This window comes from Callospermophilus lateralis, chromosome 5 (assembly GCF_048772815.1).
Source record: "Callospermophilus lateralis isolate mCalLat2 chromosome 5, mCalLat2.hap1, whole genome shotgun sequence".
NCBI lineage: Eukaryota > Metazoa > Chordata > Mammalia > Rodentia > Sciuridae > Callospermophilus > Callospermophilus lateralis.
This window is the reverse complement of record NC_135309.1, coordinates 125,242,307-125,256,205: the sequence shown is the minus strand read 5'-3', so window position 1 is coordinate 125,256,205 and position 13,899 is coordinate 125,242,307. Positions and strand designations below refer to the sequence as shown.

Below are 13,899 nucleotides of genomic sequence, written 5' to 3'. Positions count from 1 at the left end.
AGGATTAAATGAGTTAAAAAAAACAAAATACTTAAAATTGGTTTTGACACATACTAAGTATAATAGTATATAAGTATATCTTATTATGGTTGTTTTTAAAATAGACTTCTAAAACTTACAAAGGACTTAAGTGCATTTCCATATTAATATTTGTTTGGCAAGTTCTAAGTTTCTTAATTACATAATTGTTCTCAAAGTGGTCAGTCTTTATTATTTTGACTTAATATTGTCAAGATATTATTTGATTTTGACTAATATTTTAATTAAACTACCAGTTATCAAAAACATTTTGTTAATGTTTTCTATCCTTTCAACCTACTATATTTCATGACTGACACCTTGAAAATTATTCATTTGAGGTCTGTAACATGAGTTTAATAACAGGAAATCTAATTAAACTGTTAAATCCCTGATTAGTCTCTAAGTGGTCACAAGGACTGTATGACTGCAGTTGCCATGTGAATTGTAGGTGTGAATTAGCCACTACTGCTATTGAAATCAGGTGCCTTTTCAATTAATTTCTACCTCCCAGGAAAGAAAACTGAGGAATATTGTCCAAATCAGTAGGAAATATAACTTGAAAAAACATAGAGGATAGTGAGTAGGAAAACTGAAGGCTAACAGTGGATCAGGATTTCCAACCTGCTTCACAGCAGGAACTATCTTTCTTGGTCACTATTTTGTCCCAAGCACCTGGCACAAAAGCTGACATATGATGTCAGTATCAAGTGAAATTATAGACATTCTAAAATATACTGGTCTATTCAATAACTTGAAGCTACTCTGATCACCTGGGGAACTCCTCAGTTATTATATACACCCTAAAATTCATTTGTAATCAGCCTTGTTAACATTTAGCATTATGGTTTCATTTTGGTTTTTTTTTTTTTTTTTTTTTTGGTACCAGGGATTGAATTCAGGGCACTTAACCACTGAGCCACATCCCCAGCTCTTTCCAGCTCTTTTTGTGTATTTTTATTTAGAGACAGGGTCTCCCTCAGTTGCTTAGGCCTTGCTAAGTTGCTGAACGTGGGATCCTCCTGCCTCAGTGCCTCAGCCTCCTGAGCCACTGGGATTACAGGCATGTGCCACCACACATTATGTATTTTTTAATAAATAAGTCTTGCTTTTTCAGCTATTATATGCAGTATAATAATATGCAGTATATAAGCTAGATCTAAATAAAAAGTACTGGAATGCTACAGAATCAAGTGTTAGAGGAATTTTTCCAGATTCCTCAGCAGTGCCCTCCATTCTGATTTACCTCTTTTGGATAGGTGATAAGGTGAAAAAGAATCCTTCCCCCCAGACCAATCATCATTTTTTTTTGAACCAGTGCTGTTGAAGATTAGGTGAACTAATGTTCTGGTAATTTAAGGACTTTTTTTAAAAAATTAGTTGAGAAGTACTATTATGTAAGGTTTATAGGATTAAGAGGCTGGTAACCTAGATTCTAATTCCACAATTATCCCCTTCACAGGAGAGCTTTAACAGTTCTTGCTTTACTGCACCTAATGTTTGATAAACATATTTATCTCATCTTTGAAATGAGAAGTTTGATTGGGCAATGCTCAAAACTATATTCTTTCAGTATTTTAAGTCCTTGAACCAGCTCATATGCCTTTATTTCTTACCGTCTGGCCCAGTGACTTTCTTCTTCTTCTTATTTTGGTACTGGGGATTTAACCCAGGGGCACTCTACCCCTGAGCGACGTCTCCAGCCCTTTCTATTTTTCATTGTGTAACAGGGTGTTACTAAGTTGCCCATGCCTCAGCCTCCCTAGTTGCTGGGATTATAGACATGTGCCATTGGACCCATCTTTTGAATTATATACTTAATAGAATTCTGTTATGAATCAAGGATAAGTGGAAATTTATACTGCATATAATAGTGAAATAAAATATTTAAGACCAGTATTATATTATAAAATCCCCTGTTAACACCTGTTTTAATTTTCTTAAATAAAAAGACCTGTAGAAAAATGGTTAAGGATACATTCATCTCTGACTATAGTTTCCTACCTGCTGTTGATCATTTCTGTAATTATCTGCTTTTGCTGTTTTTGAAAGCTTGGTTTTCTGAAATTTCATAGTAGGAAGGAAAGAAGAAAAGACTGAGTACCTCTTACAACTTCTTTCCTCCCCCATTTCCCATCCTTCACTTTCCCACCCTCAACATACTAATACACAAAGCAAGAAAATATAAGTACCCCTGTGTCTATGGCCTTCATTGCAAGGCCTCATCCTAAACATCTCTCTTTAAGCTCAGCATCTATTCCAAAAGGAACTCTTCAAAGATAACCTTTCTTTATTAGAAGAGAATATCTGGGGCTTCCTCTGAAATGTAGATGAACCTGACTTCAATTCTTTGTGTACTGAAAAGACCCACCTTTCTCACCCTTGTGGCTTTTGTCTGTCCTTGTGTTATTGAAGGATGGGGAGGAGAAGGAAGCTGCATCATGGAGAGAAGTGGCAGAAAACAGCTGTGGAAAATGTGGGTAGTAGAGGACTAAGATCTACTACCATTTACATGCTAATGAAAACCAGAAATGCCTCTCCACCCACCCATCCCACCCCTGTTTTATCTGATTTGAAACTTTGTGACTTTTCTTTGGTATGTCATTTTGCCCCCTGTGTTTTTCTCATTGCTGTTAGCTATAAAAACTCTTTGAAATTTTCAAAATAAGGGAGGGCAGAGGACAAGCTGTGAAATTGCATTGTGTTCACAGTGGGTCTGTTGGGGAGGAAAACCAACCTCTGAAGTAACAGAAGGTAGAAGCAGGAAAGGAAGCCCACAGGTCCAGCCCTGGATCCTGAAAAAGATAGAAATTTCCTGAGGTGTATCTCCAGCAATTTTTTTTCTATCAGTTAGGTCTGGACTTCCCACCTACTTTAACCTCTTATGAGCTCAACCTCACATTCAGGTGACTGTTAAAAGATAACTTTCAAACTGTTCATAATGGGTACAAAATTCAAGTGTCTCCAACACTTATTGTTTGTCTTCATAATAGCTGCCATTCTGACTGGAGTGAGAATGATATCTTAGAGTAGTTTTGATTTGCATTTCTCTAATTGCTAGAGATGATGACCATTTTTTCATATACTTGTTGATTGTGTATTCTCTTCTGAGAAGTGTCTGTTCAGGTCCTTGACCCATTTGTTGATTGGGTTATTTATTTTTTTGGTGCTTAGTTTTTTGAGTTCTTTATATATCCTAGAGATTAGTGCTCTATCTGAAGTGTGAGGGGTAAAAATTTGCTCCCAGTATGTAGGCTCTCTGTTCACCTCACAGATTGTTTCTTTTGCTGAGAAGAAACTTTTTAGTTTGATTCCATCCCATTTATTGATTCTTGCACTATAGGAGTCTTATTAAGGAAGTTGGGGCCTAATCCCACATAATGAAGATCTAATCAAGGCTTTAATATGATACACAAACCTTTGGTACAACGAAAAATTGATAGACCTTTAGAAATGTGTTTGGACAAAGTGAGTGTGACATAATGGTAATAAAATTATCTTTGAGATTCTGCAAGAGGGCGGAGCAGCAAGGCCTATCTGTTTTGATTCTTCTTTGCCTGTTTGTGTGGCATTCTTTCTAGGTAAAGGACAGGACCCACTTCTGAAAGAAGGGTCTTAATGTCTATCAGATAAGGCACTTCAGAGAATTTCCTTATGACTAGCTCTTATATGGAAAGTCAGGGGAGGTTAGAGTAATACTTTAAGATTTTATGGCTGGTTTTGAGGAAAAGGAGTTCTAGTGCCAATGACCCACCTTTGGGGAAGAGGAATTCTGGTTCTCTGACCTGCAGGACCACGTCAGAAAGATCCTCCTTCTGAGCTCCTTTCCTTTAGTTCAGAAACTTAGCATGCCAAAGCACTATGCTTTATGATGTTATTTTTCTGAGTCCCAACAGTAGGCTTTATAGAGGGAAAAAACTTGAGAGATGAATTCTGAAGAAACATAGAAATTATGAAAAGACTTAGTAAGTCTGGGGTAGGTCCTAAATATCTGTATATTAATATAAGTCAGACGAGATGTGGATTCCAACTTGATATTTTCTAGCCTAGAAGATACGAGATTTAAACAAAAGATATGACTGAAACAGTTATCTATTTATCTAGCAACATAGTACAAGGTCTCTTATGAATAGAACATATTGTGGACATTGAAGGCATTGACAAATCCCTATATCACACAATTTGAGAACACTTACTTTAATCATTTACCCATCAAACTTAATATCAGGGTTGCTCTGCATCTCCTCTCTTCCATAGAACCTCTTTAGTAGTAATATATCATATAAACCTAATTATTTCAAGCAGTTCTCTTTTTACAGAAAGAAAGTGTATATCTTTGTGATTTTCCAGAGGCCCTCTTGCAAAATCTCAAAGATAATTTTAGGTGCAAAGATATCCTGAAAATTTTATTTTACATTTAGTATTTAATTTGGGGAAGGCAAAAATCAAAAGTTGTGGTTCTAATCATGTAACTCAGTGGTAGAGCACTTGCCTAGCATGTGCAATAAGCCCTAAGTTCAATCTCCACCACTGCAAAAACAAACAAAAGTCATCAGGAGATGTGAACACTTAGGATAGGTACAGGATCATGGGTGCCTAAGAAATGATATTTGACTGCTTATTTCAAAGTCACAATAAAACTTATTGCTTTATACAGAATCTTAATTCTTAAGTGAAAAAGCATAAAAACAGTACAGTAATGAAACAAGCCCAGCAAAATTGAGCAAACTTTGCTAAGATTTTAATATATTTCATAGCTTTTCAGATTTTTTTTTGCACAAACTCTGACCTAAGGCAAATAAAATTTTCTTTCTTGCAAATCTTATATAACTTTCTGTGACCAGGTTTTGTCTTTTACCATTTTCTTTCTGGCACACTTTACTTTAGGACATGCCTGTTTTTCCTCTAGTATATAATTTATATCTTGTCACTATGCATACAAAGTTATTTCATTACCTTAATATAAAGTCATAACCTCTCTGCCCCTATTAACTTCTAGTAGAGTTTCATTCATTTACATTGTATCTTTTAACCAAAGCTATTTTGATTTCATAGAGAAACTGGAATAATTTTAAAACTTACCAGTATTTTAGTCAAGTGGCGGAACTCATGCTACAGCTTCTCCAAGTGGCAAAAATGAACATGTTCAGTAAAGGTAGAGCCTGTCAGTAGCATATAAAAAGGAGAAGAATGTATGTATGAACTCAAAATTTAGCTTAGTGCTTATACAGGAGAGAAGATTTCTTTCTCATTCATTACTAGGTTCATGGCTAAGACTTTATAACAAAGGACAGATTAAATAGAGAAAGTACACAAATTCATTTTATATAATTTTATGTGACATGGACTTCAGAAATGAATACTCAGAAAGGGAAACCTGTATGTTTCAATGAAGTAGTGCATAGTTGTATAGAAATTTGATTGGACAACCAATGGTAATAAACTAGGAGAATTTAGGCCTGGTCAGATTATCCTGTGTCCCTCTGTGGCATTCCTTTCTTCTGGGTATAGGATAAATGACAGGAAGGCCAAGGAATTCTTTTATGTACTGCTTGAAAGGATAAGGGCTTAGAAAGAGTTGCCCTTTGCTTCTGTTATTTCCTTAAATGCCAAGGTGGCACATTTGGAGATAATGTATCCTGAGCCCCATCATAATCAAAGGCTCAGTTTTCTGTCTTATTTAGAAATGACCTAAGTATCTAATAAATGTCCATTAATACTATCCAAGTTTTTAAGTTACTGAATAATCTTAGAAATTAATTTTTAAGGTAACATAACTGTAGAATATAATTGCTTTTGAAATAAAGATTCCTGAAACATTGATCAAGTTGGTTAAAATACAGATTTAAATTTTTCATGACTATACACATTAAACAAAAATGCTAATTTATTCCATCAGTAAACTCTTACAACTTTAGAAAGAACATATTGAAGTAAAATAATTCATGTTTGTATTTTATCTAACAATGACAGTCAGAAAACATAGTTGTTTTTATTAAGCCAAAATTATTAGTCTTGTTTGCCAAAGATTTACCTACATTAGGCAAACTTGAATTCTTAAAATGTTTGTTAATCTCTTTAATAATACTTTGTAAATCTAGAAGGTTGAAGATATTAGAAATTCAGGGTGTTTGTTTTGTTTTGTTTTTTAGAATTTTAGGGTTATTCAATTAGTATAACTTCTGTATAAACTAATCAGAACAGAACTTAAAGAGATTTTATAATTTAATTCATTAACGTCATCTGGAGGTAGAAAGACATTACCTACATACACTTGAGCAGAAAAGGTTTTTCTGTATTATAGTATATAATAACTGTATGTTGTTAGCTCTGTCAGTCACACAGAGAATTTATTACTTCAATTCTAAAGTATCAGCCAAGGGTTAATAAACACAGAATTGTGAAATATACTGGTTCATGCCAAAGAGCTGTTCTCTTCTCACTGAGTATAAATTCTTAATTGATTTGAGCTCAAAATACAAAGAACTAATAAACCAGATTCTCTGTCTTACCTTACTCAACAGAGAATAGACCTCTATAAACTATTAATCTGCTTACAGGGATCATCAAATGGTCAAACTGTTGTAAAACCAATTCCCAAAATTAATTCAAAATCAAAGATAGCAAAACAGTCAGCAAAGGTCTCTTGCTGCTTTGGATTCACTTCATGGAGACAAGAAAAGATATATGTGGGCCTAAGAATGGGTGTGCCATTTCTTTGGTGGAGAAGTTTGCCTGCTTTTAGTTTTTGAATCTGTTGGATGTCTCAATGGGATTTCCAAAATTGTAGAGAGAAAATTTTCAGGAAAATAGTCGTAATTCTAACATAAATATAAAACGAACATGTATTAAATAATTTTTGTTATTTATGTGATTCTGGCAGATGTTATAAACCAGTTCAAACAAGTCAAGACAACACAAGTTTATGTGGGGTAAAGGAATATTGAGATAAATTGCAAATGGAAACAAAACTGTTTTTTTCCAGGACTAGGGTAAGTGGAAGGGTGAATTAAATCACAATGAGACAGGACAGAATTTCTGTATCTGTCAGTTACAGTTGATTCACCTTATTCATGATAATCATGTTTTGTAAAGTCACCAGGAACATCAAATTAGCAAATACTGAACAATTGTTCCTAAGGAAATAACACACAACACACCTGGGTTTCCACAAGCCTCTGGTTATGTCCTTTCATTAACAGATCAATACCAAGTACTTCTGTGTAAGACACCTCATTTAATATGTATTATTGATTCATCAACATTGAACTTGAAGCCAACAACACTGTTATTCATACCCGAACAAGCCTATCTAACACCCATATTGATATATCACAATGTTTTTGTGCTTAGGGAAACTAGACAGACTTCAGCACTATGCTTTGAGGACCATTTTAAAAAATGAAATCACCAAAAAGAAGTATGCGCGTGCGTGCACACACACACACACACACACACACACACCAAAAAAAAAATGTGACTCTAAATAGACCTTGAAAAGTACACTTGTTTACAGTGTGAGTGCTGAAACAAGAAGGGCAGAACATTACCTTGTTTGACCTTAACTGGGAACATGTGTATTGGGCAACTCAAATTTTTTGCCATTCTGTGCATGTCATAAATGACCATAGGACCACTAAGAGTGTTAATATGGGAGTTACAAATTTTAGTAAATGAATTCACAAATAATGAGGTTTATTTGTACCTACAAAGATTTGGGGTTTTATGTATTTATTTTTTAACCTAGCTCTTTTCCTTCCAGTCTCTAGTCCCAGGGGCTTAGTAGGAAGGCAGAAAGGAAGCAGCAAAGGAGGTGGAGGAAGAAGAGAAATTTGAAATAAATTTTCTCATATTGGTAGAGTTACACATAGTGGCTTAGTGTGTTATGGGTTAAATACAATTCTGGAAATTCCTATGCATAACCCATACCCAAATCAATTACATCAAAATTTCTGGGAGTGATTTTGGGCTATTCATGTATAGTTTCTTTCTTCAGAAAACATGTTATGAATTTCTAACAATTGTTTCAAATGTACTTTTGGAACACAAAGCTACAATAATTAAAATCTTTTGATTTGTGGCAAATTCTGAATACCATTGATTCCAGTTACTGCTTTGAAAATAAGAATAAACTATATAGCAAGTTATTATTTGAAAAGATAAAATTTAAGGGGAATCGTTTAACTGATATCAAAGAGTTTTTGTTTAGATAGGTATTGTAACTGTAGGATATTAATAATATATATTTCAAATGTGCCTCATGTTTGCACATTATTTGCTTGTGAAATCATAGATAATTTCATGGAAATAAACTGCTTTGCCTGTGTACAATATACTATATTAGATACTTGGTTAATTTCAAAGTAGAGGGACATTTTATAAAGTGAAATTCCTGAAAAGCTATCCCCCCCACTTTAAAATATATATTAGGTTTATGCTTTGCTTTCAGTCAGGTATAATGTCAGGGTACAGCCTAGTGAGGAATCTTGAAACATTGCAAGTTCCAATGTCCATCTCTTTAGCTTCCCAAAGCTTTGCTATTCTGATCCCATAGTTAGCAGTAACTTCCAGTTATGTCAGCTTGTGCCAAATTATGTGATGGTTCTTGTTCTGGCATAAATTAAACTTCACTTCCAAACTAAAGTCAGGGTTGTGATTATATTATTAAAGGAGCAAGATCTTTCACAGGACATGAATTAATATTATTAGAGGTAAGACAATAAAAGAATCAATGAAATTTTGTCTTTATTTTTGCATTATTGAACCGTAAACAAAATGGTTCCATAAACAAAGATGAATGGAATTAATTTTCTTTTTGTCTCATACATGGAAGTTGTTAAGTTCATTGCTGTTGTCTGATTTTGTTCAGGGGCTTTTTCTTTCTTTGGTGTATGAAAAGATCACACCAAACAGTCATATCATAGGAAATAGAACATTCCAACCACAATATGGTTATTTACAAAATAAATTGACATGTTTCTTGAAAAAAAAAATTGGGCATTGGCTGTTAAAGATCACGTTTTAATTTTGCTAGAGCATTTTCCAGAGGTACTGCTCCCATAGTAGGGTTTAAAGCATTCCAGTGTGAAACAGCAAAAGGAATCAGCTACTTATCATTTAGGTGCTGGTGGTTGGATTTGTGGCAAATCCATGCCATATGGCTACTCTGCTCAGAGGGAAGTGATGGCAGCCCTGAGAGATTTACCCCATCCTTTTGGGCTGCTGCCTCAGACTCAGTTGCTTTGATCTTCTGTTGCGCAGCTGGGAAGAGTAAAGGCTAGTTTTTAAGTGTCCTAAAAAGAGAACATATGGGACCATTGTTTTAGACTGTACCTTCATTTCATATAAGCATTCTTTTGAGGGTACAAGTGTTTTCATTTGAACTCATCAGAAAAATGTTTGGGTTGTTTAAAAAAATTAAAAAGCTAAAAAAATATTATTTCTTTCCTAAATTCCAGTACTTTATTTCTTGCAAGATACATTGCTTTATTCCCTTTTACAAACAAATTTCAAGTGTATATAGAAAAGACAAGTGTCATTCATGTAACTTTCCCATTGATAAGTATATGTTTAATGTCTTTTCAAGTGCTGTTATTCTTACTTTGTCTTTTTTTTTGGCCAAAGTTTACCACTTACTCCAGTAATGTTTACGTTCAAGTATAGTGAGACCAGTAAATGTGTTCTTTTAGTCACTGGAAGGTAAAATACTTTGGAGGGGTGATGCTTGAAAATATGATCAAATTCTTTACAGTATAACAAAAAGGAGCAAAATTTACTGTAATAACAGCCGTATATAGTAGAAAAGTTTTCTGAATGATGGATAGAAAAACCAAAAGGAGAGTTTTCTAGTCTTGTTTTATTTTCCATTTCTACTATGAATTGCCATAAAATTCCCTCATGTCATTCTTTGCTTTGACTTAATGAGAGAAGCATGGTTGTTTATTCATCTTTAGTAACAAAGTTGTTTTCCACAGAAAAATGTGAGGGAGATAAACCTAACAATCATAGATGGTTGTAGCATAGTAATAAAGAGATTATGTTGGCAAATGCAGGTTTCCTCCACATGTATTTTTGTTAGTTTTTCCTAGGGTGTTTTTTGCATCCATATTCCAAACACTATCATGATACTTCTATTTATTGTTATCACCATCAACAGCAACTAGAATCTGGCTCACAATTCCCAGGAGAAAACCCAAACCAGTTGTTCCTTTATGGAACAACTCCAGTCTTCTCACATTGCAGTGACCCTGGCAACATTTTGAAACTTTCTGACCACAACAGATATCAGACCTATGTCCAAGTTCTGATGTAGTAAAATGAATTCTTTTTCTCTCAATTGTGTGTTTGTGTGTAGTTCCGATTCCTAAATATTTCCAAATGCTCTCTCGTTTCTTCTGCATTTCCTCTCATAATGTTCTTATTGATCTGGCAGGTGTATTCGGAAACCTTTGAGGGTGAAAAGAACACAAGTTCTCACTCCCATCACTTAGCAAAAAGATCATAGAGGTTTTGAGTAATTTGCTAATGGCCATTATAACCAAATATAAAACTATACTTGAACCTATGTATGTTCTCCATAATTGGGTATGGAGCAGCAGGGACTGGGGAAACAGACTTATTTTCCAGGGATTCTTATAAGTCTTTTCAAAATATTTTTTTTAATTGGAAAAAATTTATACAGTCCCATGAGTTGAAAGGAAATGGGCAAAATAAAAATTGCAATTTTGGAATTTTAAAATAATTTAGTTATTTGTATGAGGTGATTAGGTGCATAGCTTTAAAGTCAACCTGGATTAAAATTCTGGCTTTGGGACTCATTAGCCATGTGAACTTAGGATTTATTTTCTCTATGCTTTATTTTTCCTCATGACTAAATATAAAATTAAGGTGTACTTCATAATTCAAGGAACTTACAAACATATATATCTATGTGTGTATATATATATATATATATATATATATATATATATATGGTACATTTTTTGCACTTAACACAGGGTCTAGGGCATAGAACAGTACACCATGTATGTTCTTATATCAAAACCTTTGTAGTTGTTGCTGTTCTCTTGTCTGAAAGCTCTTTTCAGAGATGTCAATATGATTCATTCCTGACCTCCTGAAAGTCTGCAATGTTACCTTCTCAGAGAAAGGAGCCTTCTTTGTCTTTCTGGTCTGAAATGTTATCTCCTTAGTGCTCATTAGTCTATAATAAGTATTTTAATTTAGGCATTACTGTGTTAGAACTTAGTATATTATGCACTTACTTGTTAATTTCTCTTTTCTACCTAAAGAAGTTTGGGAAATTTTTGTTTTGTTTATTGTCTTGCATTCTGTGTCTGAAAATTGTCCTTGACACAAATTAGGCAATCAGTAATTAAGTGAATAGCAAATGTTCAGTAAGTATTATTGGTTATACCTGCTGTATTGAATTGAGTATTTTTTGTAATTATTAACATTTGCTGATTATTGTGGGATGTACTTAAGAAGTTTATAAAGTTATGCTGAGTTTATTTGAAAACCAAAGCCCCGGTCTGTAGTAACTAGTTTAAATTATAGCAAACTTCTCACAACATTGCAAATTAAAATTTAATGAGCTCCAATGTGATGGAAATGTGTTCACATCCACCCTTTATACAAAAGTTATTAATTAGGATAATAGCTTAACCTTTATTGAGTGCTTATGATAAATCACAAGTGATAACACAGCAATATAGTTGAGGCATGGGCTCTAGAATCAAATGTTCAAATCCTAATTGTACCCCTTCCTGCCTGAATGACCTTGTATTAGTTAACCTGTCTGACCCTTGTTTTACTCAGCAATACAGAGGGAACACTATTAATTTGTATATAGGTTTTAGAAAAAGTACCTTTCTCATAGAACTCAATAAATGATTAAGTGCCAATGCTTTCTAAGCACTTTACATACATTTGCTTAATCCTCATGACGGCCTTATGAAGTAGGAACTATTTCATGTTCTTTAGTAAATTTTTTGAAAGGGAAATAACTACTTATAAATATACTTACTTTATAGGAGTGAGTTTGAGTAGGAGAGTACTCAAAACAATTTTTTGTACTCTGAAAGTAAGGTTATATGGAGCAAATTATTGAATCAGTATTTTCTCTCTCACATTTTGATGTTTAATTTGCCTTCATGTTTCCCATTTCTATATAGCTAATGAACTTTTCTTTGAAGATGGAGTTCTAGCATTAGGAATAGGGTAGTTTAAAGGATCAATTTGAAGTATTGTGTTAAATGTTATTATTTTCCTTTTTTGGACTCAAAGTAGTATATTTCAATGACTTAAATTTCAAAGATTTTACTTTGTGACAAAATTAAACTTCGGCTAAGGCATTATTGAGACATAAGCTTTGTGGCAGCAAGTACTGTACTCACGAAGAGGCACTAGAGTTCCTCGGAACACAATAAGATCAAGAAACACTATATGATATTCAGTTTGGACATTTTATACATGACTGACGTTAATCAGATGTTTCCCTTTTCTTAGACTGAAGGACAGGACATGAAGAATACGTAGACATAAATAAAACCGGTTTTCAAAATTATAAACCTTGAAAAGAATGTATAGAGAAACTGTAAACTGTAGAAAATTAGGAGATAGTTTTGACCAGTGGTTCTCAATTTTCCATGCATAAAAGCTTCTGGAATTGAGTTAAAGGACAGCTCTCTGGTTCCCAACCAGAGACTCTAATCCAATGGGCCTTTAGTCAGGCCTAACTATTTGTAGTTTTCAAGTACTTCCACACTATTCTGATACAGATAGCCCCTGAAACACATGTTGAAAAAAACTGATGAAGGAACTGAATGTATGCCCTGTGCACACAGCGCACACACACAGTTTTTCCATCATCTCAGATGAGTTCTAAATTCACATACAGACACCAGAGTTTAGAAGAACAGTGAGACGAATTTTATTGTTCGGTATTCTTCGTTGCAGTTATTAATGAAGTCACATGTTAAGCTTCATAGAGAAAACTAAATTTTAAATAACACATAACCATCAGTACTTGAGTAAGGAGAAATTAAATTATAAATTATACCTTTGAGATCTGATAAGTCATATTCAGATAATGTTTGGACCGTCTTAGCACAGAGGATTGTAAAGGAACAAATTACTGAGTATTTATATTTCTGTTGTGTTGACATTTACACTTGGTAAATGAACATTAAATTATAATAGCCACTGCTTGCTGTGTTCTTCAGTTATCCTCTTAAATTCTGTTTCTGTTGAGTTTATGTTTTTGTTTATTCTCCCTCTAGGATGGAGCTATGACATTGAAGAGAGGAAAGTTCCGAAACCCAAGTCCAAGTCTTATGGTGCAAACTTTTCTTGGAACAAAAGAACAAGAGTATCCACAAAATAGATTGGCACTGACTGTATCTCTACTTGACTGTGAATAAAATCAGCTGTGCAGTATTTATCGCCCATGTATACATCTCTTAATCACCTAATAAATTTGACCTTAAAATTATAGATATATTTTGCAGTTTCTGTTTTGTTTTTTAATGTCTCAAACACATTACAATTTCCTATGTAGAGAGGAGATTTTAGGTGATCATACTTCTTGGAAATTGTGGTACTTAGAATCTATAAAAGGGAATGCTTGAAATCAGTTGCAACCTTGAAGTTTTGCACTTGGCTTTTTATATAGCTGTTTTCAAGTTAATGGTGTTTAAGATATCAGCCATCATTATTAAAATGTTTAGAAATTCTTCTGTTCTATAATAAATAGAGAAGTATATAACACTACAATCTGATAAACATTAGCCCAAATCTCCTTATTAAAATTCTCTTTTTTTAATTAGAACTTTTTTTATTTTCTAAGCTTTTATAAAACTGAATGAATTGTGTTCCATACTA

The 13,899-nt window shown here is 33.7% G+C and overlaps 1 protein-coding gene across 1 annotated transcript in view; it reads left to right on the top strand.

Annotated features, from left to right (window-relative positions):
* Positions 1 to 13,512, top strand: part of Ndufs4 (NADH:ubiquinone oxidoreductase subunit S4) — a 98,242-nt gene extending 84,730 nt beyond the window's left edge. Inside the window, exon 5 of the mRNA XM_076857292.1 lies at positions 13,299 to 13,512. Coding sequence (XP_076713407.1) covers positions 13,299 to 13,402 — 104 coding nt within the window. The 3' untranslated portion in view covers positions 13,403 to 13,512. The remainder of the gene's footprint in view (positions 1 to 13,298) is intronic.
* Positions 13,513 to 13,899: the final 387 nt, after the last annotated feature.